The sequence below is a fragment of the Camellia sinensis genome, chromosome 10 (genome assembly GCF_055761805.1).
Source record: "Camellia sinensis isolate YWXY chromosome 10, ASM5576180v1, whole genome shotgun sequence".
NCBI lineage: Eukaryota > Viridiplantae > Streptophyta > Magnoliopsida > Ericales > Theaceae > Camellia > Camellia sinensis.
In genome coordinates, this window is record NC_138970.1 from 11728375 (window position 1) to 11756369 (window position 27995).

General features: G+C 34.5%; 1 protein-coding gene across 4 annotated transcripts; it reads left to right on the forward strand.

The window, feature by feature from the left end:
- The first annotated feature begins 8871 nt into the window (after nt 1–8871).
- LOC114322302 (calcium-transporting ATPase 4, plasma membrane-type) lies at nt 8872–27993 on the forward strand. 4 transcript variants are annotated; one of them, XM_082893177.1, is made up of 9 exons: nt 9726–9963; nt 10166–10403; nt 10606–10843; nt 23674–23728; nt 23834–25773; nt 25855–26010; nt 26250–26421; nt 26508–26806; nt 27144–27993. In XM_082893177.1, exons 3-9 carry the CDS (start codon nt 10787–10789, stop codon nt 27444–27446), a joined length of 2982 nt encoding a protein of 993 aa, XP_082749303.1. In that variant the 5' UTR covers nt 9726–9963; nt 10166–10403; nt 10606–10786; the 3' UTR covers nt 27447–27993. The 4 variants fall into 4 exon arrangements, with proteins under 4 accessions (XP_082749300.1, XP_082749303.1, XP_082749302.1 ...); XM_082893176.1 differs by having other exon boundaries at nt 9726–10403; XM_082893174.1 differs by lacking the exons at nt 9726–9963; nt 10166–10403; nt 10606–10843 and adding an exon at nt 8872–9525.
- Nucleotides 27994–27995: the final 2 nt, after the last annotated feature.

Here is a 27995-nt window from a genome sequence, read left to right on the forward strand (position 1 = left end):
TCTTCTACAACGGTCCGACATGACCCCGTAAACTGTCCTGCTACACCGGTCCGACATGACCCCATAAACTGTCTGCTACATCGGTCTGACACGACCATACCGTGTCTCCTATCCTGTTTTATTTTATTTATCAGTTTATTTTTCTATTTTGTTACTCTCTTCAAACTCAAGTTGGTTTGTGCCTATCCTCCTTGAGTTTGAGGGGGGCTGTTAGTGCATTATATTGTTAGTGTATTCTATGTTGTTATTAGCTGTAAAGTGTGTCCTAGCTGATCATGATGTCTTTGCTTTCGGTTGCTTTTGGGTGCATTGTTTGTAAACTTCTCCTTTATAAGGAGCTCCTGAACCATTGTACAAAATACATTCAATACATAAATCAATATACATAATTCATTCTCTCTGTATCTCTCTCTATCAATTTATCTTACAATGAGAATCACGTTCAATAGATCTCATAGAGGCCTAGGATGTGGATAGGAGGTTGTTACTGAAAGGTCTTTTGTCGTGGACTAGAAAAACAAGAGTAAATTATGTCAAAAGTTTTTTAACTTTGCATTTTTTTTTAAGGACGGGTTGTGCCAATGGTTCTTATAATTTGAAATTTGTATTTTGATTTTTTAATTATAATATATTTGATCTTAAATTTTAAATTTTGTTTTAAATAAAGATAATTAAAGATACAATTACTTAATTTCAAGAGTAAAATCGTTAATTTGATAAAATATAAATTAATTTGATAAAAATAAATGTCAAAAATATATTTTTAAATTTTAAAAAATTATTTCTACCCACTAAAGATAAAATTACGTAAAATTAATAAATCTTTTAGACATTTATTTATTTTACCAAATTAATTTTTATTATGTTTTTAAACGATGATTATATAATGTGTGGTTGTTTTATTTTCATAAAATTAGTTTATATTTTTCTAAAAGACAAATATGGCGACAATTTTGAGATCATTATTAAACCAATCTATTAAATAAAAAAATCCAAAACTAAAAATATTTCATAAATTAAATATATCGATTACACATTAAAATCCTAACAATTACTCATTACATGATCATCATCCAAACACATAATAAAAATTAATTTGGTAAAATAAATAAATGTCTAAAAGATTTCTCAATTTTACATAATTTTATTTTTGGTGGGTAAAAATAATTTTAAAAAATTCAAAAATATTTTTGTGACATTTATTTTTGTCAAATAAGTTTATATTGTAACAAATCGACAATTTTTCCCTTGGTGGTATATTTAATTATCCTCATTTAAAATAAGATTTAAAATTTAAGATTAAATGTGTTACAATTGAAAAAGTAGTACCAAAGGTATTACATTTTGTCTACTTTTAAGAGTTAAGTATATCATATGAGACTTACATAAAGGGCAAATTTGGAAAATTAGCCATAAAATCCAATTTTTAATTATATAAAAAAAAATCATTATTGACATCAAAAACTTATGTTGGAGAAAAAAAATAAATTTAAGGTTAATTTTTCCAATTTACCCTGTGGGAGAGGTTAAACTTTTTTTTGTAAATAAATTACTTGAGTTAATTACCTAAAATTTTTAGGAATAATGCTTGGGACCCCCTTTTGGGGGTCACCCCCTCACCCCCTTTGCCACGTGACGAGTGGTGATTGGAGGAGCAGGAAAAAAAAGAAAATGAAAAAGAAAATATAACCAATGAGAGAGAGAGGGGGTCAAAGGGGATGGGGGAAAAGGGGGATGAATCATTATTGAATTTTTATTTACAAATGTTATATTAGCTTAGGTCCTATCTAACATTTTTTGAACCAATAAATCTTATTAGTAAAAATGAGAATATTATTAATTTTTCTCAATTTTTAAAACTACGAATATTATTAATTTTGCATAATAATATTCCAAATAATTGTTTCACTAACTGATAAAAAAAAAACAAAGTATGAGATTAAACGTTTTTACCCTTCTACTTATTGATTTGATTCAACTATCTAATAAAATTGAACATATTATCAGTTTTTATTTTTATTTTTATTTTAATTTTACACATTAGTGTTCCATTATCATGCTCCTTTATAGACACAAAAATTTTAGTTTTGCACAAAAAATAAATTTAATTTTTTCAAAAAAAAAATATTATGTGTGTTTGGTTTCAATTTTTTGAATCTAATTTTTTGAAAATTAAATTTTTTGTTTTTAGTGAATATTTTTTAAATTTTAAACATTTTTTTTTTACTTTTTTAGATGTACCTTACTTGAGTGTATCAAAATAATAAATTATTTGTGAAAAAATATTTTAAAAAATTTAAAATGTACTGAATTTTCATTTTTTTGTATTTTTGGTATTTAGTGAATTTTTCAAAGATTTTTTTCACAAATATTATACTTTTTAAACTTATTTATGTTAGGTGTGTCTAAAATTTAAAAACAAAAAACTTAAAATGTTAAAAAAATTCAGTGAAAACATAAAAAATACGAAAAAGAAAAAAGTAGAATTTTTTGAAGAGTGAATTCTAAAAACTGGAAATAAACAGAGTGATTAGTTTTTTTTTTTTTTTTTTTTGCACACAATTTTTTTTTTAGTTTTTTCAATTTGAAAATTGATATTTTAAAGTTTTGAAAATCAAAATAAATGTCAAATCATTATCTTCTTTTATAGATAATCATAAATGATAAATAACCATTGTTTAAAAAGTAATTCCGACTATTAAAAATTTAATGGGACTTGAAGGTTCAAAAAATCTTAATTAGGACTTAATGAAGTATAAGTTTTTACATTAGGACATGTGTATAAATGGCCCATACTTTTTTTGCAATCACCTTGTATGATGAATTACTTAATAGCCCCACACTCTCTTCTTATTTGTGCATGCTATGTTTGGAATTTCCTATACAAGAGAACTACTGTTTAAGAAGGATGTGGTGTGATTGCAATGTAGAAGGCACAATAGTTACTGTTGTGTGACTATTTGGGTTTTAATGATCCAAACTGTTTATATTTTAAAGTATATTAAGTAGAATATATCTGTAAAAAATTAAATTGATCGGATATCATTAATCATTTTATCGAATTATATTTGTATCTACAAAAATGAACAGCAAATTTGATTTGAAATATAAAACTAAATACAAATACAATTCAATAAAAGGGTTAATGATATCCGATCAACTTGATTTTGTGTAGATATATTCTACTCAATATATTCTAAAATGTGAAAAGTTCATATTCGAAACGAGCCTTGAAACAAGTTGAAATGGCCACAGTTATGCCTTCCGCACAACAACCACACTATATCCGTTTAAGGAAGATTAGTATAATTATTTCGAAATGTAGAGTTTATAGTATTTTTCTTATTAAGAGATGTCAATCTAATTTACTCTTTTTTTTTTAAAAAAAAAAGAAAAATTTACTAAAAAATAACTTGGGTAAGAAGGTTCTATAAGGATTTTTAAAAAATAGTTTTTGAATTTTAAAGTTTTTTATTGCTTATATTTTGTTGTCTTTAGTATTTTTATTTTTTTTTGTATTTGTATTTTAGTCAATTTTTTTTAATTTTTTAAATGCACCTAATCTAAATGTATTAAAAAGTAAAATATTAGTGAATAAATATTTTTTTAAAAGTTAATAAATAAAAAATACGAGAATATTTTGAATTTAATGAATTTGAAATTTTTTGGGGGACAAATTTTGTACGTTTTAAATATATACAGATTAAGAAAAATTGAAAAATAAAAAAATAATTAAAATATAAAAAATACTAAAAATAAAAAGATACGAATTAAAAACTAAAAAAATTACTTTTAAAATTTCCTAAACTAAATAGGGTGAATGTCAATATAATTTATTTATCTTATTTTTTCAAAAAATATTAATCAGTGTATTTGGTTTCAATTTTTTAAAAACAGAGTTTTTTGTTTTTTGTGTTTTTTTGTTTTTAGTGAATATTTTTAAAATTTTAAGTGTTTTTTTTTAAAATTTTTTTTAGATGTACATTAGTTAGATATATTTAAAAAGTAAAATATTTGTAAATAAATATTTTAAAAAATTAATAAACACACAAAAAATATGAAAAATATACTAAATTTTTGTATTTTTTTTTATATTTTTGGTATTTAGTGAATTCTTTTTTAAAAAAATTCACGAAAATTATATATTTTAAATATATTTATGTTAGGTGTATCTAAAAATTAAAAAAATTACTTAAACTATTAAAAAAACTTACTAAAAATAAAAAAATAATTTTTTTTAAAAAATAATTTCAAAAAACTGAAAACAAACATAGCCAATATTTTTATAAAACATACACAATTGTGTGATCCAACAAATACTGCGTAACCACCCGGGGTGGTGGCCCAGTGGAGAAAACAACTCGTCTCCATAGGCATGACCTAGGGTCGAATCTTGGGGGAAGTGTGGAAGTGTTCTCTTTGAAACCCCGTCTCTGTACTCCGGTTCGAACCCTCGGCGGCCGGTGGGGTATAATTGAGTTCCTCTGGTATCGGATTTGGGGTCACTGCTGTGGCAAACGCACAGCAGTGACTGTTGTGCTTTATTTTGTGATGCATTATGGGCTTATTTTTATGATCTGAACCGTTCATTTTGTAGTATTTGTTGAGTACTTCAAGCCTACCAAAAATCATATTAATCGGATATCAACAACTATATGATCGAATTGCATATTTTATACTATTTTTCAAAAGAAAAACTTCTTGTTTGTTTTTTTGGTTATCAATCATATAGTTATTGGTATCCGATTAATATGATTTTTGGTAGGCTTGAAGTACTCAACAAACCCTACAAAATGAACGGTTCAGATCATAAAAATAATCCCATGATGCATCACAAAATGAAGCACAACAGTTACTGCTGTGCCTTTGCCACAGCAGTGACCCCAATTCCTCTGGTGCTTTGGTGGTGGGTCTCTCATATGGTGGGAGTTAATTCTTGACTGACAACTCATTACTCTGGAATCAGGGCCCACGGAATCGTGATGACATCTCAAAGCCCTTTTTTCCCTTATTTTGCCACAGTAGTGACCCCAATTCCTCTGGTGCTTTGGTGGTGGGTCTCTCATATGGTGGAGTTAATTCTTGACTGGCAACCCATTACTCTAGAATCAGGGCCCACGGAATCGTGATGACATCTCAAAGCCCTTTTTTCCCTTATTTTGCCACAGCAGTGACCCCAATTCCTCTGGTGCTTTGGTGGTGGGTCTCTCATATGGTGGAGTTAATTCTTGACTGGCAACCCATTACTCTAGAATCAGGGCCCACGGAATCGTGATGACATCTCAAAGCCCTTTTTCCCCTTATAAAAAAAAAAAAAAATACTGCGTAATGAGGTATGTGCAAACCTCACATCGAAGGAAAATATGTCATAACATATAATAAGATCCACTATCATTATTATATTAATATTGAAATCAAGTTAAGTATTAAAAAATTACCAAAATAGTATAAAAGATTCACAATATAAAGGCCCATATATGATTAAAGGGTAAATTATAAATATACTCTTTGAGATTTATTTAAAATATGAATTATTTTTTATAGTTTGAAAAATTATAAATACTTTCATGTCTAAATTTTTTTATCTAATAGAATTAATTGAAAAAGTGAAATTTCTAACTATTCAATTATACAATAATAAAATTATCTAAAATAGAATTAATTGAAAAAGTGAAATTTCTAACTATTCAATTATACAATAATAAAATTATCTGAATTATTAATTAAAATAAAATTTTAACATTATTAAAAACTGTTAATTAATTTTATGATTTATTAATAAAAGGACTTATTCTTTATGAAATTAGAAATTTTAGGAGGGCATAATATAATTTCTAAAACTATAGGGGATAATTTGTAATTTAAATAAATCTCAGGGGTGTGTTTGTAATTTATCCATGACTAAAAATATAAAAAATTTCTCCTATAATAATACAAGATTAAATTACAAATACACCCCCTAAGATTTGCTTAAAATACAGATTGTTCCTTGTGGTTTGAAAAATTACAAATACCTCCTTATTATAATTTTTTATTTAACAGAATTAACTAAAAAAATAAAATTCATAATTGCTATCTTGTACAATAATAAAATTATCTAAATTATTAATTGAAATATATTTTTAACATCATTAAAAACTATTACTTGACTTGATGATTTATTAATAAAATGGACGATTTGTTATGAAATTAGAAACCTCAAGGAGTGAAATGTAATTTTCAAAATCACAGAAAATAATTTGTATTTTAATCAAATCTCAAATATGTATTTATAATTTATTCATAGTACAACAAGCCCATCCTTCCATCTCTGCTCCAATTAAGTGTGTAGTCCCAACAAATGCCGTATAATGGTATCGTGCAAAAGGAAAATATGTCATAACTAATAAGATTCATTAGGGTGGTGGTGGGTCCCTCACTTGGTGGGGGTTAATTTCTGGTTGACAACCGATTATTCCAGGGTCATGGCCCCGTTGGACCCTTGATGACACCACAGAGCCCTTTTTCCCAGTTCAAACAAAAAATAAAATAAAATTAGGGCATCTTTAATGGTCCATTAATTTATTTATTTTTCTATTAAATTTAGGTAAAAATTTAAATAAAAATTACTTTTGATATTAAGTGTTCTAATGAAAGATTTTATAATTTTATCAAATCATCGGTCAACCAGGCGGGCGGATGACTGACCGGTCGATAGACCAGTGTAATTTTTTCACAAATTTTTATCTTGAGGTGGTCATCTAGGAACATCCGTAGGACATCCGAAGGTGAAAATCCAATGGCAATGGCCCCGTTTGGTAGAGCTGTGAGAAAGTGATTATAACTTATATCTTAATAGCTTATAACTGTGAACATAAGCTGATTTTTGACTTATAAATTAAGTTTCTCCTTTCCTACTCAAAGAATAAGTTGATTTTTGACTTATAAAAAGTTATAAGCTGTATTGTTAAGCTGAACTAAACAAATCAAAATAACTTAAATTAAGCTAAAAGCTGAAATAAGCTGGAAATAAGCTCTACCAAATAGGACCAATTAATAGTGATTTTTTTTTTATCAACAAAAAAGAAACCTTTATTGATGATAAAATCATACATCAAATGAATTTAAATCAAATAAAGGGGTGGAGGAGCAAAAAGTATCATAGTAAACTAACCCGATCCCAACTAGGTTGGCACCAAGAAGAGAGTTGAATCATCTACTAGCTCGATCACAAAGGGTTGGTGAGGGACCAAACCGCACAGGAGAAAAAACCAACAGATAACACTAAATCCTAGATTTGATGGTGGATTTTGATGAACCATTGGAGGAATAAAAAAATAACTTTTTTCATCAAATTTAAATTTAATAATGTATTTGATAAATAATTGGAAATGGTCTCATCAGGGCATCTCTAACGGTGTACCAAATATTTCATCAAATCTGAGTAATAATTTGACGAATTCTTCTATTTGATATCAACCACTGTAACGGTGAATTTGTAGTTATCAACAAAACACAAGTTGTCTAGGGGGACGACCGACCGGTTGTTCGGCTAGTCGACCGATAAGAGTAAATGAAAAACACCTATTTCCCTCAATTTCTGTTTCCCTCAATTCCTTGGCATTTGTTTTTTCCTCCATTAAATATTTTTTATTTCTTTTTGCCTCCATTAATGATTTCCCTAAAAAAATAGATATAAATAGTTCTAACCATGTAGTATATAAACCTAGCAAACAACGTTGTATCTGGAACCAACCCATAACTGAAAAACAAAACATAATGACTAGCTCAACTTTTTATTTGTTCACTGATTTTTCATCCTCTTCTTCTTCCTCATTCTCTGATAATGAAAGTGATAATGAAAAAATGGTTACACTTTTGGGTCTTTATGAGATAAATAATGCTAGTATGATACAGATTCTGAGAGCAAGTGAGTGGTCAAAGAAAAGAGGTGGTTCTGTTGTATGACATAAATATATACGTCGTCATAGTTTGAAGATAAATTTTTTACAAATAAACAAGTTAAAAAAATTCAAGATGATACAATATTCAACACATAGTTCAAAATATTGTAAAAAAACAAGTAAAAAAATTAAAGAAAGAAGTGAAAAATTTAAGAAATACTGAAGACTGAAGATTACACAATTAGAATATTATTATAAAAGAAACAACTGACAAATGAAATAAAAAGTGACGATTGAAATTAATAATGACAAATAAAAGAGAAATTGTAATGATATTGTGAAATTGAAAAATAAAGCCATTTGATTTTATAAACCATAGCAACAGTAACCTTCTTGCGAAATCAATGGCTAATTTTAGTACAAACCATTGTGGGGCATTTTTCAAGGAAGAGGATGATCGGGCGGACATCCGACCGAACCTTCGACTGATTGTCCGGTGGGTCACATCCTCAACGGCTACGCATAGTAAAATATTGAAACGTGCCAACCATCCTTAGTTTGGTGAAATATTTTTAATATTTTTAATTTGATATAGGTTTGATGAAACTACCAAATTTAAATTTAGTGGTGAATTTGGTACAACGTTAGATATGGCCTCATTAATATATTAATGTTGAAATCAAATCAAGTATTAAAAAAAATTATCAAAATAGTATAAAAGATTCACAATATAAAGGTCCATATGTCACTAAAAATTTGGGGGAACTATTTTAGTAGGCTATTTTAGTTTTTGGCTATTTTAAGTAGGCTAAAATTTTTGTGTTTGGGAAGATGATTGGATTTTTTTGTGGTTGGATGTGATGTTTGTGAGAGAAAAAATGAAATGATTATGAGTTTGATGTGATATTTTATCTTATTAACTATTTTAACCTATTTTATCTTTTTGTGATTTTTAGCCTAAATTTAGCTACTTTTTTTCTTCCCAAACACCCACACTCATTTTCTCCTATAAAACACAAGCGTGGTTAATGCTTCTCTCCGGAGAATTGTAGAAGACGTAAGACATCTCTTGAAAAGTGTAGATGCTCTGTCCAACACATTTTGAGAGAAAGAAACCAGTGTGCTGACAAGTTGGTTAATCTTGGAGCTGATCAAGAAGAGCACCTGCTTGTCAAGGAAGACCCTCCGGAGGAGGTTCGAAATTTGGTGGTGGCTGACCTTCCGTGGCGTGAATATCAGAGACTTTAGGCCTCTGTTTGCAGTTGTTTGTTTTCTTGGTTTTATTTCCTTTCCTTTGAACTCTTGTGGTCTGTTCTAATCCTTTCCGGAGTATCAATTTTTTTTCCCTTCCACCTCTGCCCCATTCTCTGGACTCTCTCTCAGATTTTGGATTCCAGCCAGAACTCCCTCCCTCCCTCCCTCCCTCTGTCTCTCCCTAGACGTATATGTATGTATAATTTGGGCTAGAGCAATGGAGTCGTTGTTGAAGGACTTTGATATTCCGGCGAAGAATCCGTCGGAGGAGGCGCAGAGGCGGTGGAGATGCGCCGTCACCGTCGTGAAGAACCGCCGGAGACGGTTCCGCATGATCGTGGATCTCGCCAAGAAATCCGAAGCCAAGACTAAGCTTCTCAAAATCCAGGTTTGTTGTCCATTTAACTCTATATCTCTCTCTGTTTGGCATCTAGGAAAATAAATTGAAACACTGGGAAAGAAAAGAAAATGAAGCAATACCGAGTCCACACATTCACTATTCTCGAATAGTTTATCGTAACTTTGTGAAATGGAAACGAAATGTCAATGGTGAGATTTCGATTTCGATTTGGTTGTTTTTGCTGGTAGATTCCAACTTTGGATTACCAATTTTCATTCGCAAATGGTGCGCTAACTGTGCGTGTTACCTTACGTCCTCAACCATATATGAAAATTGGTTGATATTCCGGCGAAGAATCCGTCGGAGGAGGCGCAGAGGCGGTGGAGATGCGCCGTCACCGTCGTGAAGAACCGCCGGAGACGGTTCCGCATGATCGTGGATCTCGCCAAGAAATCCGAAGCCAAGACTAAGCTTCTCAAAATCCAGGTTTGTTGTCCATTTAGCTCTATATCTCTCTCTGTTTGGCATCTAGGAAAATAAATTGAAACACTGGGAAGGAAAAGAAAATGAAGCAATACCGAGTCCACACTTTCACTATTCTCGAATAGTTTATCGTAACTTTGTGAAATGGAAACGAAAAATGTCAATGGTGAGATTTCGATTTCGATTTGGTTGTTTTTGCTGGTAGATTCCAACTTTGGATTACCAATTTTCATACGCAAATGGTGCGCTAACTGTGCGTGTTACCTTACGTCCTCAACCATATATGAAAATTGGTTGATATTCCGGCGAAGAATCCGTCGGAGGGGGCGCAGAGGCGGTGGAGATGCGCCGTCACCGTCGTGAAGAACCGCCGGAGACGGTTCCGCATGATCGTGGATCTCGCCAAGAAATCCGAAGCCAAGACTAAGCTTCTCAAAATCCAGGTTTGTTGTCCATTTAGCTCTATATCTCTCTCTGTTTGGCATCTAGGAAAATAAATTGAAACACTGGGAAGGAAAAGAAAATGAAGCAATACCGAGTCCACACTTTCACTATTCTCGAATAGTTTATCGTAACTTTGTGAAATGGAAACGAAAAATGTCAATGGTGAGATTTCGATTTCGATTTGGTTGTTTTTGCTGGTAGATTCCAACTTTGGATTACCAATTTTCATACGCAAATGGTGCGCTAACTGTGCGTGTTACCTTACGGCCTCAACCATATATGAAAATTGGTTGATATTCCGGCGAAGAATCCGTCGGAGGAAGCGCAGAGGCGGTGGAGATGCGCCGTCACCGTCGTGAAGAACCGCCGGAGACGGTTCCGCATGATCGTGGATCTCGCCAAGAAATCCGAAGCCAAGACTAAGCTTCTCAAAATCCAGGTTTGTTGTCCATTTAGCTCTATGTCTCTCTCTGTTTGGCATCTAGGAAAATAAATTGAAACACTGGGAAGGAAAAGAAAATGAAGCAATACCGAGTCCACACTTTCACTATTCTCGAATAGTTTATCGTAACTTTGTGAAATGGAAACGAAATGTCAATGGTGAGATTTCGATTTCGATTTGGTTGTTTTTGCTGGTAGATTCCAACTTTGGATTACCAATTTTCATACGCAAATGGTGCGCTAACTGCGCGTGTTACCTTACGTCCTCAACTATATATTAATTACCTTTTACATGTATTTTAAAGGATTCTTGACTAGAGTACACTATTGGCATTATTTGTATAGTTTATTTTATTAGAAGGTTCATCATAACACCTATAAATAAACAAATTAGATAGATTTGATAAATTTTATTTTATTAATTTTTATGAATTTGTCACAAAAAAAGAAGAAGAATTATTGTATTTTTAAAAATAAATTATTTATTTTTCTTTTATAACAAATACAATAAATTGAATATGTTATAATTTTCTAATCGATTTAATTTTTTTTGTGAGAATGGTATATACAAAGTATCAGATAAAATAAATGTTTTAAATTATCGAAACGTGATTCGAATCTCAGGCAATTCTAAATTTTAAATATATACATTGTTTTTTTTTGTTACAGCACCCCAACAGCCCAATTGAGGTTCATTTTGATTTTATTTTAATAGCTTGAACTGTTTATAAGGTTTATCGAATATATTATTAATATAAAAAATAAAATTAATTAGACATACATAATCCTATAATTGGATCATTTTAAATATAAATGATTTGAATTATCACAATAAATTCACGAAAACGTCTTCACGAACTCACAATTCCCTCCCCAGTTCCAGAGGAGGAGATTGTTTCTGATATGCTTGACGGTTTTCAATCAAACCACTGTTTTATTTTGAATTGAAAACCATTTTCGATCTATGACTTTATGGTTGTATTTAAAAGGACGGTTGAGTTGGGCACATCGCCCCATCACAGGCCCATGATTTGTGATGCTCCACCAAAATAAATAATAAATAATAAAATTGATTAGTTAATTGTAATTATATTTATTTCAGAATAGTCTACTTTCAAACTTATACTTGCTATTTATTTATTTTCAATTTTTAAATGATAGAATAATATAACCATAGTGATTGAGTTTTAATTTTTATAGACAATTTATAAATAATAATTTGAAAAATGTACGAATTAAATTATGAGAGAGTGGGGTACGTGAGCCTAACTAGACCGTGATACAATCTGTATCATATTTAATAATGTTAATTGAGATCAGATTTATCAGAGTGGGGTTGGTGTGCTACGTAATCCATAGAAGCATGTCTGTAAATACTTTGATAATCTGAGCTGTTCAAGAAAAGATCGAATTTTTTGAACATCTATAACCGCATAATAAGACCACATTTATGTTTTAAGAAAAAACGAATAGCAAAATTTTGATAATTTTTTAAAAACAATTAGGGTCTGTTAATCTTATTTTTTTTCTTTAAAGATGATACGCGCGATCAACCTTATAACATCCATCCCAAGTCCCAAATCTATTGGGTGTGATTGTATATTATATATAAATATACATCATATATTTAAATTCCGATAAGCATATAGCATCTCTGTTGGTTTAAAATTTTGAAATTCAAAGTTTTTCTCCCCGCAACTATTTCTCTTACCCGGTTTATTTTCTACTGAAGAACATTTTTCTATATTTGAATTGGCACCAAAACACTAAAAAGAAAAAAGATTTAGCTCACCCCTTAATAGTCGATATATGTATTAGCATAAGAAAGAAAGTCAAACCTTTGTGCCTCCATGGAAGGAATTTTGTAGACAGAGCCTGGCGTATATATCTTTCTTACACAACTTTGATGAAAAATCATCAAACACTTTCTGAAAACATTTTGGAAATATGAATAAAAATTATAGTACTTCTGAAAATCAAAACCTCCCAAAAATCTAAAACAAAAACCTAAATTAATTTAAACAACATAATTTCTATAAAAAATAAATGTATATATATGTAGCTATATATATGTATATAATCACCAATAGCAACATTGTGCTTCGTTGATGATGTAGCTATATATATGTACTAGCGGTTGCCACACGCGATGCAGTTGCTATTCAAATAAATAAAAATAAAATAAAAAATTTATTATATATTGTGTGCTAGTCAAGTGGTAAGTATCTTATTCACTTGATATTTAAATCTAAGGTTCAAGTCTCCTCCACTCATCTATCTGATTTTTTTTTTAATTTTAAATAAAAAAGTGGACACGTAACTGAAACAATAATTTGAGAGAGTGATAGAGAATAGAGAGAGAGAGAGAAATACTGAATTGTTCAGTTGTTGTATATCTGTTTTAATTACAAGGAGATGTACACCTCTCTTTTATAGAGAGGAAAAGAGACATAGGGTGCCTTAGCACCGAAAGCATAACGGAAAGAGGGAACAACAATTATGAAAGCATAAACATAATGATAGACTACAATGATGACTAACACTACTAATATACAATATTAATATACAATATTAATATACAATAATATACTAACATCCCCCCGCAAACTCAAGGAGGGAAAGCATCAACTAAGTTGAGTTTGGAAACAAGATCATGGAAGCGGCCAGGAGGATGAGCTTTAGTGAAGATATCAGCGGGTTGATCGACTGAAGCAATAGGGAGAAGATGAACAGTACCACAGGTAACATGCTGGCGAATGAAGTGACAATCAATCTCAATGTGTTTGGTGCGATCATGAAAAACATCATTGTGAGCAATCTGAATGGCACTCTGATTGTCACAATAGAGAGGGGTAGGACCAGAAGAAGAAACACCCATATCAGTAAGGAGCCAGCGAAGCCAGAGAAGTTCCTGAGTAGTATCAGCAAGAGCTCGGTATTCAGCTTCGGTGCTAGAGCGGGCAGTGAGGGATTGTTTTTTGCTACGCCAAGCAAGAAGAGAATCCCCTAAGAAGAAGCAGAAACCTGTGGTAGAGCGTCGATCCGTAGGATCCCCAGCCCAATCAGCATCGGAAAAGGCACGCAGTTCAAGAGAGGAGGAAGCAGAGAAGTAAAGGCCATGGAACAGAGTGCCTTTGAGGTAGCGAAGGATGCGGAGTAGAGCAGTATAGTGGGGAGTGCGGGGAGTCGACATGTACTGACTGACAATGTGAACAGCATAGGCAATGTCAGGACGAGTGACTGTGAGGTAGACAAGACTGCCGACGAGCTGGCGATAAAGAGTAGCATCAGAGAGAAGAGTCCCATCGAGAGGAGTGAGACGAATCTGAGGATCAACTGGAGTAGAGGTAGTTTTGCAATCAGTAAGACCAGCACGAGCCAGAAGATCGGATGTATATTTGGCCTGGGACAAATAGGAACCAGTAGAGTCATGAGAGACTTCAAGGCCTAAGAAGTAGTTAAGAGTACCAAGGTCCTTCATTTCAAACTGTCGGTGGAGAAACTGTTTGAGGTGGAGAATACCAGCTTCATCATTACCAGTGATAATCATATCATCCACATATAGAAGAAGAAGAGTGGTACTATGAGAAGTAGACCGTATAAAAAGAGCTGAGTCATAGGAGCTAGAGGTGAACCCGAAGTCATGAATGGTAGAACTGAACGTAGCAAACCAAGCACGAGGCGCCTGCTTGAGGCCATAGAGAGCACGCTGTAGTTTGCAAACCTGATGAGGTTGAAAAGTGGACCCAGGTGGAGGTTGCATGTAGACCTCCTCAAGAAGATGACCATTGAGGAAAGCATTTTTGACATCCATCTGAAAGAGCCCCCAGTGGCGAGCAGCAGCAACGGCAAGTAAACTGCGAACAGAGGTAAGCCGAGCAACAGGAGAGAATGTCTCCTCATAATCAATACCATATTCCTGGTTGAAACCCTTGGCAACAAGACGAGCTTTGTAGCGTTCAATAGAGCCATCAGAATGTGTTTTGATTTTGTAAACCCATTTGCAGCCAATTGCAGTCTTGCCAGGAGGAAGATCAACAAGATCCCAAGTATGAGCTTTGTCCAAGGCCTGGAGTTCATCAGTCATAGCTTGCTGCCAAAGAGGATTAGTACAAGCCTCACGATAGGAGGTAGGTTCATAAGTAGAGAAGGCAGCAGATCCAACAATATAATCACGAAGATGGAGAGGAGGTTGAGTTACCCGGCGTGGTCGACCCGTAGGAGGATCGGTGGGAGGAAGAACCGGTGGAGAAGGAGGTGTGGCAATAAGAGGTAGACCTTCAGAGGGAGCAGGCTGGACAGAATCAGGAGTGAGCAAGGGCGTCTCGATGAATGAAGACCCTGTATCAAAATCAGCAGAGAAAAGATCGATGGAAGGATTAGTAAACAGTACAGAAGTGGAAAGTGTGGGTAGGTGAAATGAGGAGAGCGAGGAAAACATTTGGTGTTCCCAGAAAACGACATGGCGAGAGATACGAAGACGTTTAGAGAGAGGATCCCAACAGCGAAAGCCTTTATGTTCAATTCCATATCCAAGAAAGCAACAAAGACGAGAACGAGGTTCAAGTTTGGTGTGTTCATGAGATTGAAGAAGAACAAAGCAGGCAGAGCCAAAAACCCGGAGATTGGCGTAAGGAGGAGGAGTGCCATGCAGACGTTCAAAGGGAGTTTGATTAAGGATGACAGGGGTAGGAGCACAGTTGATAGTGTAAACAGCAGTGAGGGCAGCTTCCCCCCAAAAGTTTTCAGGACAGGAAGAAGACAGAAGGAGAGCACGAGTAGTGTCAAGGATATGCCTACGTTTCCGTTCAGCGCGGCCATTTTGCTGGGACGTGCCAGCACAAGAACGATGAGGCAGTGTACCATGATGCTGAAGAAAAGAAAGGAAATCTGAATCCCGATATTCCATAGCATTGTCAGAGCGAAAAATTTTGATGACTTTAGAGAATTGGGTGTGGACCATTTGGGCAAAGCGATAATAAATGTATTTAAGTTCAGACCGATGTTTCATGAGAAAAAGCCAAGTAAATCGGGAAAAATCATCAATAAAGACAACAAAATAACGAGATCCCCCCATAGTAGAAGTAGGGGAGGGTCCCCAAATATCCGAATGTATAAGATCAAAAGGTGCAAGGGAAACAGAAGTACTTTTATTAAATGATAAAGCAGGTTGTTTAGCAAGTTGACAGGGTATACAATCGAAATGATCGGGAATTACATGACCCAACTGTCCACTAGAAACCAAAGACTTTAAGCGATTAACAAAAATATGCCCTAAGCGACAATGCCAAAGATGAAAGGGAGATAATGAGGAAGTAGAGGTAGGAGCAACGATCTGAGGAGAGGTAGGAACATGAAGGTGAATGAGTTCATAGAGACGTCCACGCTTACGGCCGATCCCAATAGTCTGCCCCGTCTGAGGGTCCTGTACCAAACAATCAGTAGCAGAAAATGTGACAGTTAGACCAAGTTCACATAATTGACCAATGGAAATAAGATTTAAAGTGAGAGCAGGGATATGATAAACTTGAGGTAGAGATAAAGAAGAGGTGGAAACAGTACCAACATGACGGACAGACATGAGGGAACCATCAGCAGTATGAATGGAGGGAAAAGGAGGAGATGAGGAGGAGGAAGAAAAGATAGTAGAACTGGAGGTCATATGATTATAACAGGCAGAGTCAAAATACCAAGAAGAGTTACCTGGGATTACAGACAAAGCAGTAGGAGGAGGTGTACCAGAAGAGGAGAGAAGTTGTTTGAGCATGGCCTCTACATCTGTCGGAGAAAAGCGAGAGGTAGACGGAGCAGGTGACTCAGAGAACTCCGCAGAGGCAGAAGCATCAGTGTGATGAGACTGATTCCCGGAAGCAGCAGCAGCAGTGTGATGAGACTGATTCCCGGAACGATGAAAGTTTCCCCGGGAAGAGCCACCGCGAGAGGAGTGGCTATTGGAGGATGATCGGGAAGGATTGCGAAAACAATCCTGTTGTAGATGACCAGGACCAAGTTTGTTGCAGTAGCGGCAGGATCTGACGGGGCAGTTGACCAGGAGATGGGTTGAAGAAAGGCCCCGATTCTGACAATAGAGGCAAGCAGTGGGCCGCTGGGTAAATGATGGCCGGGACGGAGGAGTGGCAAGAACAGAGTCCACATGATGAGTTTGAAGTGTACCAAGACGAGTCTCCTCTGAGAGCAACTCAGAAATTGCTTGTTCAAGAGTGGGCAATGGATGGCGATGAAGCAGAGAGGCACGTACGGGCTCAAAGGAGGAAGTAAGAGCCATGAGAAAGTGCACCAATCTTTGCTGGTTGCGATAGATAGTAAATAAAACAGCATCTTCGTGGTTATGCCAAGTTGGTTCTGAAAGAGCAAGCTGATCCCAAACAGAGTACATTTGAGAAAGGAAGTCATTAATGGACTGAGTGGATTCTTGGCGCATGCGATGAAGTTGGTTCTGAAGTTGATATTGATGGGCAAGACCAGTAGTCTGGTATCGTTCTTTCAAAAAATTCCATATGTCCTTTGCAGGAGTATTTACAGAGTCAAGCTGAAAGCGACCAAACTGAAGACTGATAGAGGTAATAGATGTATTACGAAACCAGGTAATGATTTGGTAATTTTTACTGTCCCATTCCTCAAGTCGGTCTTCATATGTAGCAGTATGAGCAGTAGTTTCAGTAGTGACACTGTCTTTAACCGGTTTAGTCACATCCCCGGTGACAATTCGCCAGAGCTTCTTGCCTTTGAGGAAGGAAGACATGGCTTGGGCCCACAGAACATAGTTGGAACCATTCAAAATAACGGAAATGGGATGGGAGGCATCAGGACGATCCATAATACGAGTTGAGGAGGATTAAAGCAAGAGGAATAGACCTGTAGGAGCAAAATTAGGTAAAACAGAGTGTACCAGTGAGTCCGGAAGGTCGAAAATAGCCAGGAAAGGTATGCTGGACAGAGATGATGTCAGCAATGATGTCAGCGGCGCACGTTAGCAGGCTGCAAGAAGGAGCACGTTAGCAGGAAGCGGCAGCGCACGATAGCGGACAGGCGCAGGCGCGGCGCACGGTAGCCGTTTTGGCGCACGCGGGTGCACTTTAGTGAAGCGGCGCACGAAAAGCGCACAGTAGCAGGCGCGGCGTACGGGAGTGGTAGGGCTGACGTCAGCCGCGGTTGTGTGGGCGCGTGGAGGCGCGTGGCGGAAGCAAGGTGCAACAGATGGCGCGTGCGGGCGCGTGTGAGAGTGGTGGCGGAGGTGGTGACGCGCCGAAGACAAAGGTGGCGCGTGAGGGCGCGTGGAGGGTGTTCTGAGGATGGGCTTGGTGCCGTTGGACTCGTGAGGAAATTCCGAGCGGTTTGATGTATGCCACTGTGTACGGGACTAAACACCAAAATCGAAAATTGCCAGAAATGCAACACTGGGCTCTGATACCATGAAACAATAATTTGAGAGAGTGATAGAGAATAGAGAGAGAGAGAGAAATACTGAATTGTTCAGTTGTTGTATATCTGTTTTAATTACAAGGAGATGTACACCTCTCTTTTATAGAGAGGAAAAGAGACATAGGGTGCCTTAGCACCGAAAGCATAACGGAAAGAGGGAACAACAATTATGAAAGCATAAACATAATGATAGACTACAATGATGACTAACACTACTAATATACAATATTAATATACAATATTAATATACAATAATATACTAACAGTAACAATATAAGAAACAAAACTTCAGAACACCATAAGAGGTGTTCACTTTATAATAATATAGATAGATATATATATATATATATATATAAAATCACCAAAAGCAACATAATTTAAACAACATTGTGCTTCGTTGATGGTGATGCTCACCAAAAGCATCAACGAAGGAGAGGGTGGTCATTATCATCAGCCCAATACAATTCAACATTTTAGATTTGCAGGTAAGGTAGACTAGAGAGAGAGAGTAAGAAGAGAAAAAGCTTCTTAGATCTGCAGGTTAGATATATATATATATATATATACAAGGACAAATTAGTCTTTTTACGTCTGTCATTAACGATGTTAACTGTGCACTTTACTTTATCAACCACAAGGGGTTATGTGGTGATATTCGAAAGTCAGGGGTAATCCGTACATGGCCTAAACCATAGGAGGATAAAGTGAAATTTGCCCCAATATAAAATACTCAAATTAAATATCTAATTATCATAATGTCAAAATTCATAAATAATAAAAGATTCTTATCATATAAAATTGTTCATCAAGTTCGCTAATATAATCCACTAACAAAATATTAATCAAAGTAACCTAAATCATAATCCTACTTTTGGCACTCTCACAAGTAAAAACTCGCACAGTTCTACTCCTCAGAATCTGTAAAAAAATAAAATAAGAGTCAATTAGACAGCCTATCAAATAACCAACCATCACTGCTAGCTGGATCAAGTATACAAAAAAATATTAATCGATAACCAATACATATATTTTTGCTACAATTCAATAAATGAACAATTATTTTTTAAAATGATTTCATAGTTGAAAATAAACAGTGTAGCAATACATTTTAATTGAAAAGACAATGAGATAATTCGAAGAAATTTCGTTGTTCAAATCGATAGTTCGATATTCAAACAATTCAATGATTCGATTCACTAAACTCAAGTCTTGGTGACTACGGTCACTTAACCTATGACAAGGCCCGGACCCACACATAGGCCCATGGTGGTAAAGTCCCAAAAAAACTAGTTTTTGTGCCAATAAATAACTCTAATTGGCTATGGTTCAAATTATAGCCAGATTAGAGTGATATTCAGAATTCAAACAATACACAACTTTTAAATAAAATATTTGATATTTTCATAATAAACATTTAGTATAATTTTCAGAATAGTTTTACAAAATATCCAAATAATTTTCATAATAATACCTCATGCCGTTTTATACTTGGCTCATATTTTATTTTAAGAGAACAGGAAGGCTATAAATAAATATTTATAATTTCAAACGATTCAATATAAATAAAAATGAACCAACAGTGATAAAGAGTTACTTACCTCAAACAGCTAAAATAATATTTCCCAAGCTAATCTCAAATTACCAAGATCCACAGCAATGTCACAAACCTAATAAAATATTACATCACATAAACAATTATTATTTGCACCCATCATTCTTTTCTTTGTAACAACAATAGCGTAAATTAATCCTGTAGTCTATCAGGAACACCCACACTTCAGCATCAAAACAAAGCCATTACGGTTTCGGAAATTCTCAACTTATATTATTCTATTGTTGTTTATATTCATGTATAAATTTGTAACTACTTCCAGTCAATCTTATATCCTACAAACACACCACCACTAAACTTAACCCATCACATATCAATCCCAAAATACAAACCACCCAAACAGAATGCAAAATACACTCTAAAGTTCGGCGACCCCCAGCATAGACTACATCAATATATTTATTTGATCATATATGCCTACACAAATCATCTATTGATATTTTGAAACTAAATTCATAAATAGAAATACAATAAAATAAATCTTACTTCTAAGAGATGAGTAGATCAAAATCACCACTCTATAAATATTCCCTCTTTGTTTTCCTTTTTTTTTTTTTTCTTTTCTTTTTCTAACCCTGTGGTAGCTTTTCAGGAGGCATCTGTTTTCCCAAGACTTAAAAGCCAAGATGTTGGCTTAATAACCTAGTTTTTTCAAAATTATAAAATTATCCATCTAAGTTATAGAAATTATAAAGCCATTTCATAACTAATTCCTTGATATTACTAAATGACCCATACAAATTAGTTTAATAACTAATCTATCTAAAAAAATAATTCTACACATAACTCGGGTTTTACAATGTGTTAATGACATTTTTGAAATTATGATGACAATAATGGGTGTTTATATTGAAAATGAAGAGATCACGAGAAGTCACACCATTCTCTACGAAAATTCTATATAAATGTTAGAGTGAATTACACTAATAGTCCTTGTAGTTTGAGACTCGTATCACTTTGGTCCCTGACTTTTCAATTGTGACACATTTGACCTTGAATTTTGAATATTGTTCCAAATAAGGACAATTGAAAATATTATTGCTTAATTTCAAGGGCAAAATCGTCAATTTGATAAAATATAAACTAATTTGATAAAAATAAATGTCAAAAAAATATTTTTAAATTTAAAAAATTTATTTCTACTCACGAAAGATAAAATTATGTAAAATTGATAAATCTTTTAAACATTTACTTTTTTATTTTTTTACCAAATTAATTTTTATTATGTGTTTGGATGATGATTATGTAATGGGTGGTTGTTAAAATTTTGATGTGTAATCAATATATTTATTATATGAAATATTTTTAGTTTTGGATTTTTTATTTAATAAATTGGTTTAATAATAATATCAAAGTTGTAGCCATATTTGACTTTTGAAAAAATAGAAACTAATTTAATGAAAATAAAAACAACCACCCATTACATGATCATCATCCAAACACATAATAAAAATTAATTTTGTAAAATAAATAAATGTCTAAAAAATATATCAATTTTACATAATTTTATCTTTAGTGTGCAGAAATAATTTTTAAAAATTCAAAAATATTTTTTTGACATTATTTTTGTCAAATTAGTTTATATTTTATGAAATTGATGATTTTGCCTATTAAATTAAGCAATGGTATATTCAATTGTCATTATTTGGAACAAAATTCAAAATTCAGGATCAAATGTGTCACAATTGAAAAGTCAGGGACTAAAATGACAAAAGTCTCAAACTATAGGGACCGGTTGTATAATTTACCCTAAATGTTATGATTGTATAACATTACTCACCTGTCATAAAAAAAGTGCAATGTTTTGTTTAAATGATACCGTTTGGGAAGAAGTTGGTTGGGCTTTTTTGGCTATTTTAGCCACAAAAAATAAAATAGGTTATTTTAGTCATAACATAACAAACAAAACATCACATCCAACCCATAATCATTACACTCTTCTCTCACAAAAAAAGTCAAAAAAGCCAAAAAGCCAAAAAGCCCTTCCCAAACCAAGCTTTTTAGCCCAGGCTAAAATAGCCAAAAAAGCCAAAAAGCCAACCCACTTCCCAAACGGAGGCTGAATAAATTAGTTTTAGCTGATTCATATTAACATTTTTTTTTGTTCCAAGTGATATTCAAAGATGGAAGGTCCTGGTCCTATTCTTTGTACTAATGTGGCTAAAAAACCAAACACATTTTAAGGCCAAATTGTGTTTAAATCAAACCCCTAAAAACTTTATTTATCATTGATTCTATTTCATAAGATGTATCATTGATTCTAAAAAAATTATGGACTAACAGCATGTCAATCAATTTCATATTATCATGTGATCATGGAATGCGGCCACTTCTATTTCCGGGAGATCAGGATCTTCATAACATGCCATTTGTTTCTTTATTAAAAGAAAACAATAGAAGAGCATATAGAGAACCGCCAGAGAAAATTAAGCTTAAGAAAATTTCTGTAGTTTGGTTGTAAGTGGAGAGGTAGGAAGCCTTAAGACTTCTAATGAATATTTCAAAAATGCTTGGGACCTCTAATTAGAGGTGCCACTAGTGATACCCACTGCCACTGCCAGTGCTGTGTCTGTTTTTTTTTTTTTCCTTTTCCACCTCATTAGAGGAGTGTTTAGAGCCTCTAAATTAGAGGTCTCTAGCATCACTGATGAATATTTATGTTGGGATAAACTGTTTCATTTTCTCCTTTCTTTTTTCTTGCACTTGGTAGGATGTTAGTGTGTTAGTAAGTTAGGTTAGCAAAATGGGGTGTTCAATGTTTCTCCATAAACTTGTACTCCCAACCTCCCTCTAAAATCCTACAGGTACAACCACTTGAACTCAGGTGGGTGGAGGAAACTAGTCATGCTGTCCAAGCTAAAACTTTGTAATTTGCAACTCATGCAAACTTCTACTTCCATGTAAAAATAAAAATAAAAGAGGAACAAAATTTCTTGCAACATAAAACAAACTGAAATTAACTTTAAAAAGACACTTAATATCCGTCTTTGTAAGAAATGGTAGGTTAACTGTGTTTGTTGTGAGTTTCTTGCTGTTCACAATTATATCTGAACAAAGCCTATAAAAAGTTCTTAGTTTGTTGTGAGTTTCTTGCTGTTCACAATGATATCTGAACAAAGGTTATAAAAAGTTCTCAATCCCTAAAGCAGCAAGTTTTATTGTTTTTAATTCATACCCTTATCATAATCTGTTGGTGCAAATTTGGTTAATGAGATGGAAAGAGATAAAATAGAAAATAATTAGCATTGTTTCAAGGCGTGTTATAATGTCGCTTTTCTTAAGACGATATTCACCCCCCACCAATTCTGTCGAATATGGTGTGCTCCGGGTTACCCGCGAATCCGTCTCCAGGATACAATGAAACCCAGGCTAAAGACTGATGTCTAACTACGTTATGCACGAACCAAATCAGATCCCGAATATCTTTGGATTTTTCTAATTCACCAAGTAAAGAGGAAAATATCAATATGAATCATTGAGATAAATTCTATGGATTTCATATGGATTTCTTCTTGTCCAATTGCCAATCCATTCCACCTTTATATAGGCATGGGTTTGTGTCCCTTAGACTAAAGGTCGTGTCCTTTAGATTCAAAAGTGATACCCTTTAAATCCAAGAGTCATGCCTTTTTGTTTATACTCAATGGTTACATCATTTGGTTTAAACCCAAAAGTCACATCTAATAATTCATATAACTATATTATATATTTAAATATATTATGAAAATGTTCCAACATAATCCTGATTATATCTCACTGCCTGTCTTTACCAGGAACACCTAAAAACTCTTATTTACGTTCAACAAGCAGCAATCAGGTTTCTTGATGGTACATCTTTTCAAACTACTAGCTCCATTGGAAGTGTATTTAGTCTGCTCAGATGCTAAGTACTCATTTCTTCCTCTGCTTCTTAATTTTTTTCTGATGTTACAGGTGTTGGTCAAGGTGATGAGCTCTCAAAAGAAGCTAGAGAGGCAGGGTTTAGAATTCACCCAAATCAACTCGCATCTGTTGTTCGTAGTCATGACACCAAGGGGTTGGAACTCTTTAAAGGAGTTGAGGGAGTTGCAAAAAAAGTGAATGTCTCATTGGATGAAGGTGTCAAATTAAGTGACATACCTATCAGGGAAAAGATCTACGGCTTCAACAGATATACTGACCAGCCTTCTAGAGGCTTCTGGATGTTTGTATGGGAGGCACTGCAGGACATTACCCTCATAATCCTTATGGTCTGTGCTGTCGTGTCTATAGTTGTAGGACTCGCTACTGAAGGGTGGCCAAAGGGCATGTATGATGGGCTGGGAATCATTCTCAGTATTTTTTTGGTAGTTATGGTCACTGCAGTCAGTGACTACAAGCAATCCTTGCAATTTAAAGATTTGGATAAAGAAAAGAAAAAGATTATAGTTCAGGTCACTAGAGATGGGTATAGACAGAAAGTCTCCATATTCGACTTGGTTGTTGGAGATGTCGTTCATCTATCCATCGGGGACCAAGTTCCAGCTGATGGGATTTTCATATCAGGATATAGCTTGTTGATCGATGAGTCAAGTTTGTCTGGAGAGAGCGAGCCAGTAAATATACACAAAGAAAAACCTTTTCTTCTTGCAGGAACAAAAGTGCAAGATGGGTCAGGTAAAATGCTAGTGACTACTGTCGGTATGAGAACAGAATGGGGTAAGTTAATGGAAACTCTGAGTGAGGGGGGAGAAGATGAGACCCCACTTCAGGTGAAGCTGAATGGTGTTGCCACAATCATTGGTAAGATTGGTTTGGGTTTTGCTGTGTTGACATTTGTGGTGTTGATAGTAAGGTTTCTCGTGGAGAAAGCACTTCACAATGAGTTCACACACTGGTCTTCCAGTGATGCATTAGCGCTTTTGGATTATTTCGCCATTGCAGTAACTATAATTGTTGTCGCAGTTCCTGAAGGACTACCACTGGCAGTGACATTGAGTCTTGCCTTTGCAATGAAGAAGTTAATGAACAACAGGGCACTTGTGAGGCATCTTGCAGCATGTGAAACAATGGGTTCTGCTACTTGCATTTGCACGGACAAGACAGGAACGTTAACGACAAACCGTATGGTAGTTGATAAGATATGGATATGTGGAGAAGCCAAAGAAATAAAGGGTAGTGGAGGAAGAGATATATTGAGTTCGGATATATCAGAAAATGTTATAACCACCCTTTTGCAGGGTATATTTCAAAATACAGGCTCTGAGGTGGTGAAGGGTAAAGATGGAAAGAATTCAATTTTGGGCACGCCAACTGAATCTGCATTGTTAGAATATGGGTTGCTTCTAGATGGTGATTTTGATGCTCAACGCCGGGATTATAAGATGTTAAAGATTGAGCCTTTCAATTCTGTGAAGAAAACAATGTCTGTCCTTGTGGCTCTCCCCGATGGTGGCCTCCGAGCATTTTGCAAAGGTGCATCAGAGATAATCTTAAAAATGTGTGACAAGATTGTCAACAGCAGTGGAGAACCGGTTCATATGTCAGAAGAACAGACTAGGGATGCCACAAATGTCATAAACAGTTTTGCCTCTGAAGCTTTGAGGACTCTCTGCCTGGCATACAAGGATATTGATGGTGATTTCAATGAAAATAGTAGCATCCCTGATAGCGGCTATACGCTGACAGCAGTTGTTGGGATTAAGGATCCAGTTCGCCCAGGTGTCAAGGAGGCAGTTAGAACTTGTTTGGCAGCTGGAATTACTGTTCGCATGGTCACTGGTGATAACATCAACACAGCTAAAGCCATTGCTAGAGAATGTGGTATACTCACTGAAGGTGGTTTAGCCATAGAAGGACCAGATTTTCGCAGCAAATCTCCTGAGGAATTGGAGCATATAATACCCAGAATTCAGGTTTGGGAATTGATGGCATTGAATTCTTTAGTCCTTAAGTCTTACATTTCTTTTCTGATATGCTTAAGGTTATGAATACAGGTAATGGCTCGGTCCTTGCCTTTAGACAAGCACAAGCTGGTAACCCATTTAAGGAATATGTTTGAAGTTGTTGCGGTAACTGGTGATGGGACTAATGATGCTCCTGCTTTGCATGAAGCAGACATTGGTCTTGCTATGGGAATAGCAGGAACAGAGGTCTGTTTTTCTGCTTATTAATATAGTATTTTGTTGTTTTTCTTGTTTGAATATATTCCATTCTTTAAAATGTATCAAGAAATTGCTTAATAATCTCCTATAATGTATACTATACTGCCTAAACACTTTGAACTTGTAGAAATGACATCCATTGCACTGCTTAATCGTCTCCTCTAATTTTTTTTTCCTCCAATTTATTGTGTTTCTTTTCCTAATCTTTTCACACATGACATCTACAGGTCGCAAAAGAAAACGCTGATGTGATCATATTGGATGACAATTTCAAAACCATAGTAAATGTGGCCAAATGGGGACGCGCAGTATATATCAACATTCAAAAGTTTGTGCAGTTCCAGTTGACTGTCAATGTCGTTGCTCTTGTGATCAACTTCGTTTCTGCATGCATATCAGGTTCGTAGGTCCCAAATCACTTTTCTCTTTCACTTTCTTATAAAATACCCAAATTGACAATAACGATTATTTCTGATAAATTCCAGGATCTGCTCCTCTAACTGCCGTGCAGTTGCTTTGGGTGAACCTGATCATGGACACGCTAGGTGCATTGGCACTGGCTACAGAACCACCAAGTGATGGGCTTATGAATAGGCCTCCTGTTGGGAGGGGAGTGAGTTTTATTACCAATGCCATGTGGAGAAACATAATCGGTCAGAGCATTTATCAATTGGCTGTCCTTGGAACTTTCAATTTTGATGGGAAGAATCTTTTGAGACTTGAAAGTTCAGATGCTACTGATGTTCTTAATACTTTCATATTCAACACCTTTGTGTTTTGCCAGGTATTGTTTTGCACATTATTGGGCTTAGCTTAATGTTTTGAGTAAATTATATTAGAAGCCCCCAAATTTTGCATTTTTTCCCCGATTAAGTCTTTAAACTAAATTTTCATTCCAATAAGCCCTCAACTTCCCAAGTTTGTCCTATTTAGTCCTTCTATTATATTTAGCCCTTCAACTTCCTGATTAATGTTTTAGGGAGCTTGTTTCTTATCTGAAAATGTTTTAACAAATGAAGCAAAAGTGACAAAATTTTCAGTATTCTGTTTGATTAATGAGCATAACATCCCCTGACTACACCGGTTTTTCTTCGTCTTTTTTTTTTTTTTTTTTTTTCCAGGTGTTTAATGAGATAAACAGCCGTGACATAGAGAAGATCAACGTCTTTCGTGGCATGTTCAACAGCTGGGTGTTCATAGCCGTCATGGTTTCCACAGTGACATTCCAAGTTATTATAGTTGAGTTCCTCGGTACCTTTGCAAGCACTGTTCCATTGAGCTGGCAACTTTGGTTACTAAGCGTCTTACTTGGATCATTGAGCATTCCCATCGCGGTTGTCTTAAAGTGCATCCCAGTTGAAAATGCAACTCCCAAGCACCATGATGGTTATGAGTCGCTCCCCAGCGGGCCTGATTTGGCTTGAAGATGGAAAGGAAATGGAGCCACTTAGCTAATGGTATGTTTTAAGGTCATAATAGTTCTAATCTTTGAAAAGATGAGGGGAAATTAAAATGCCTCCGGGAAATATTAGACTGCGGTTAGACAAGCAACTGCAACAAATGGATCTTTTAACCTCAAATCATGACCTCGTTAACTTCAATAGAGTAGGATATTTATTTGGGTCACTTTTCAGTGAGAATCAGTAAATTTGCTTTTATGGTTTCCCCCGTCTTATTGAAAACTAAATTCCCTTCTAGAAGTGCTATCAAATTCAGTTAATTGGATGTTTCAAAGAACTTTTTTTAGTTTTTGGTACCAGTACTCTATATGCATTAGCTTCCATTGGCATGGCATGCTTTTACATGCATCAAGATCAGTTGATTGTTTGCTTCTTGTTGCTGTTGGATAAAATGCCTGTTTTCTTGGGCTGTTGTGATTTTTACTTTTATTCGCAGACATTTGATGAATTCTAGATTGTACCAGTATTTTCTATATTGAAATGGGTTTTTGGTTGGAGGATGTTTTGATTAGA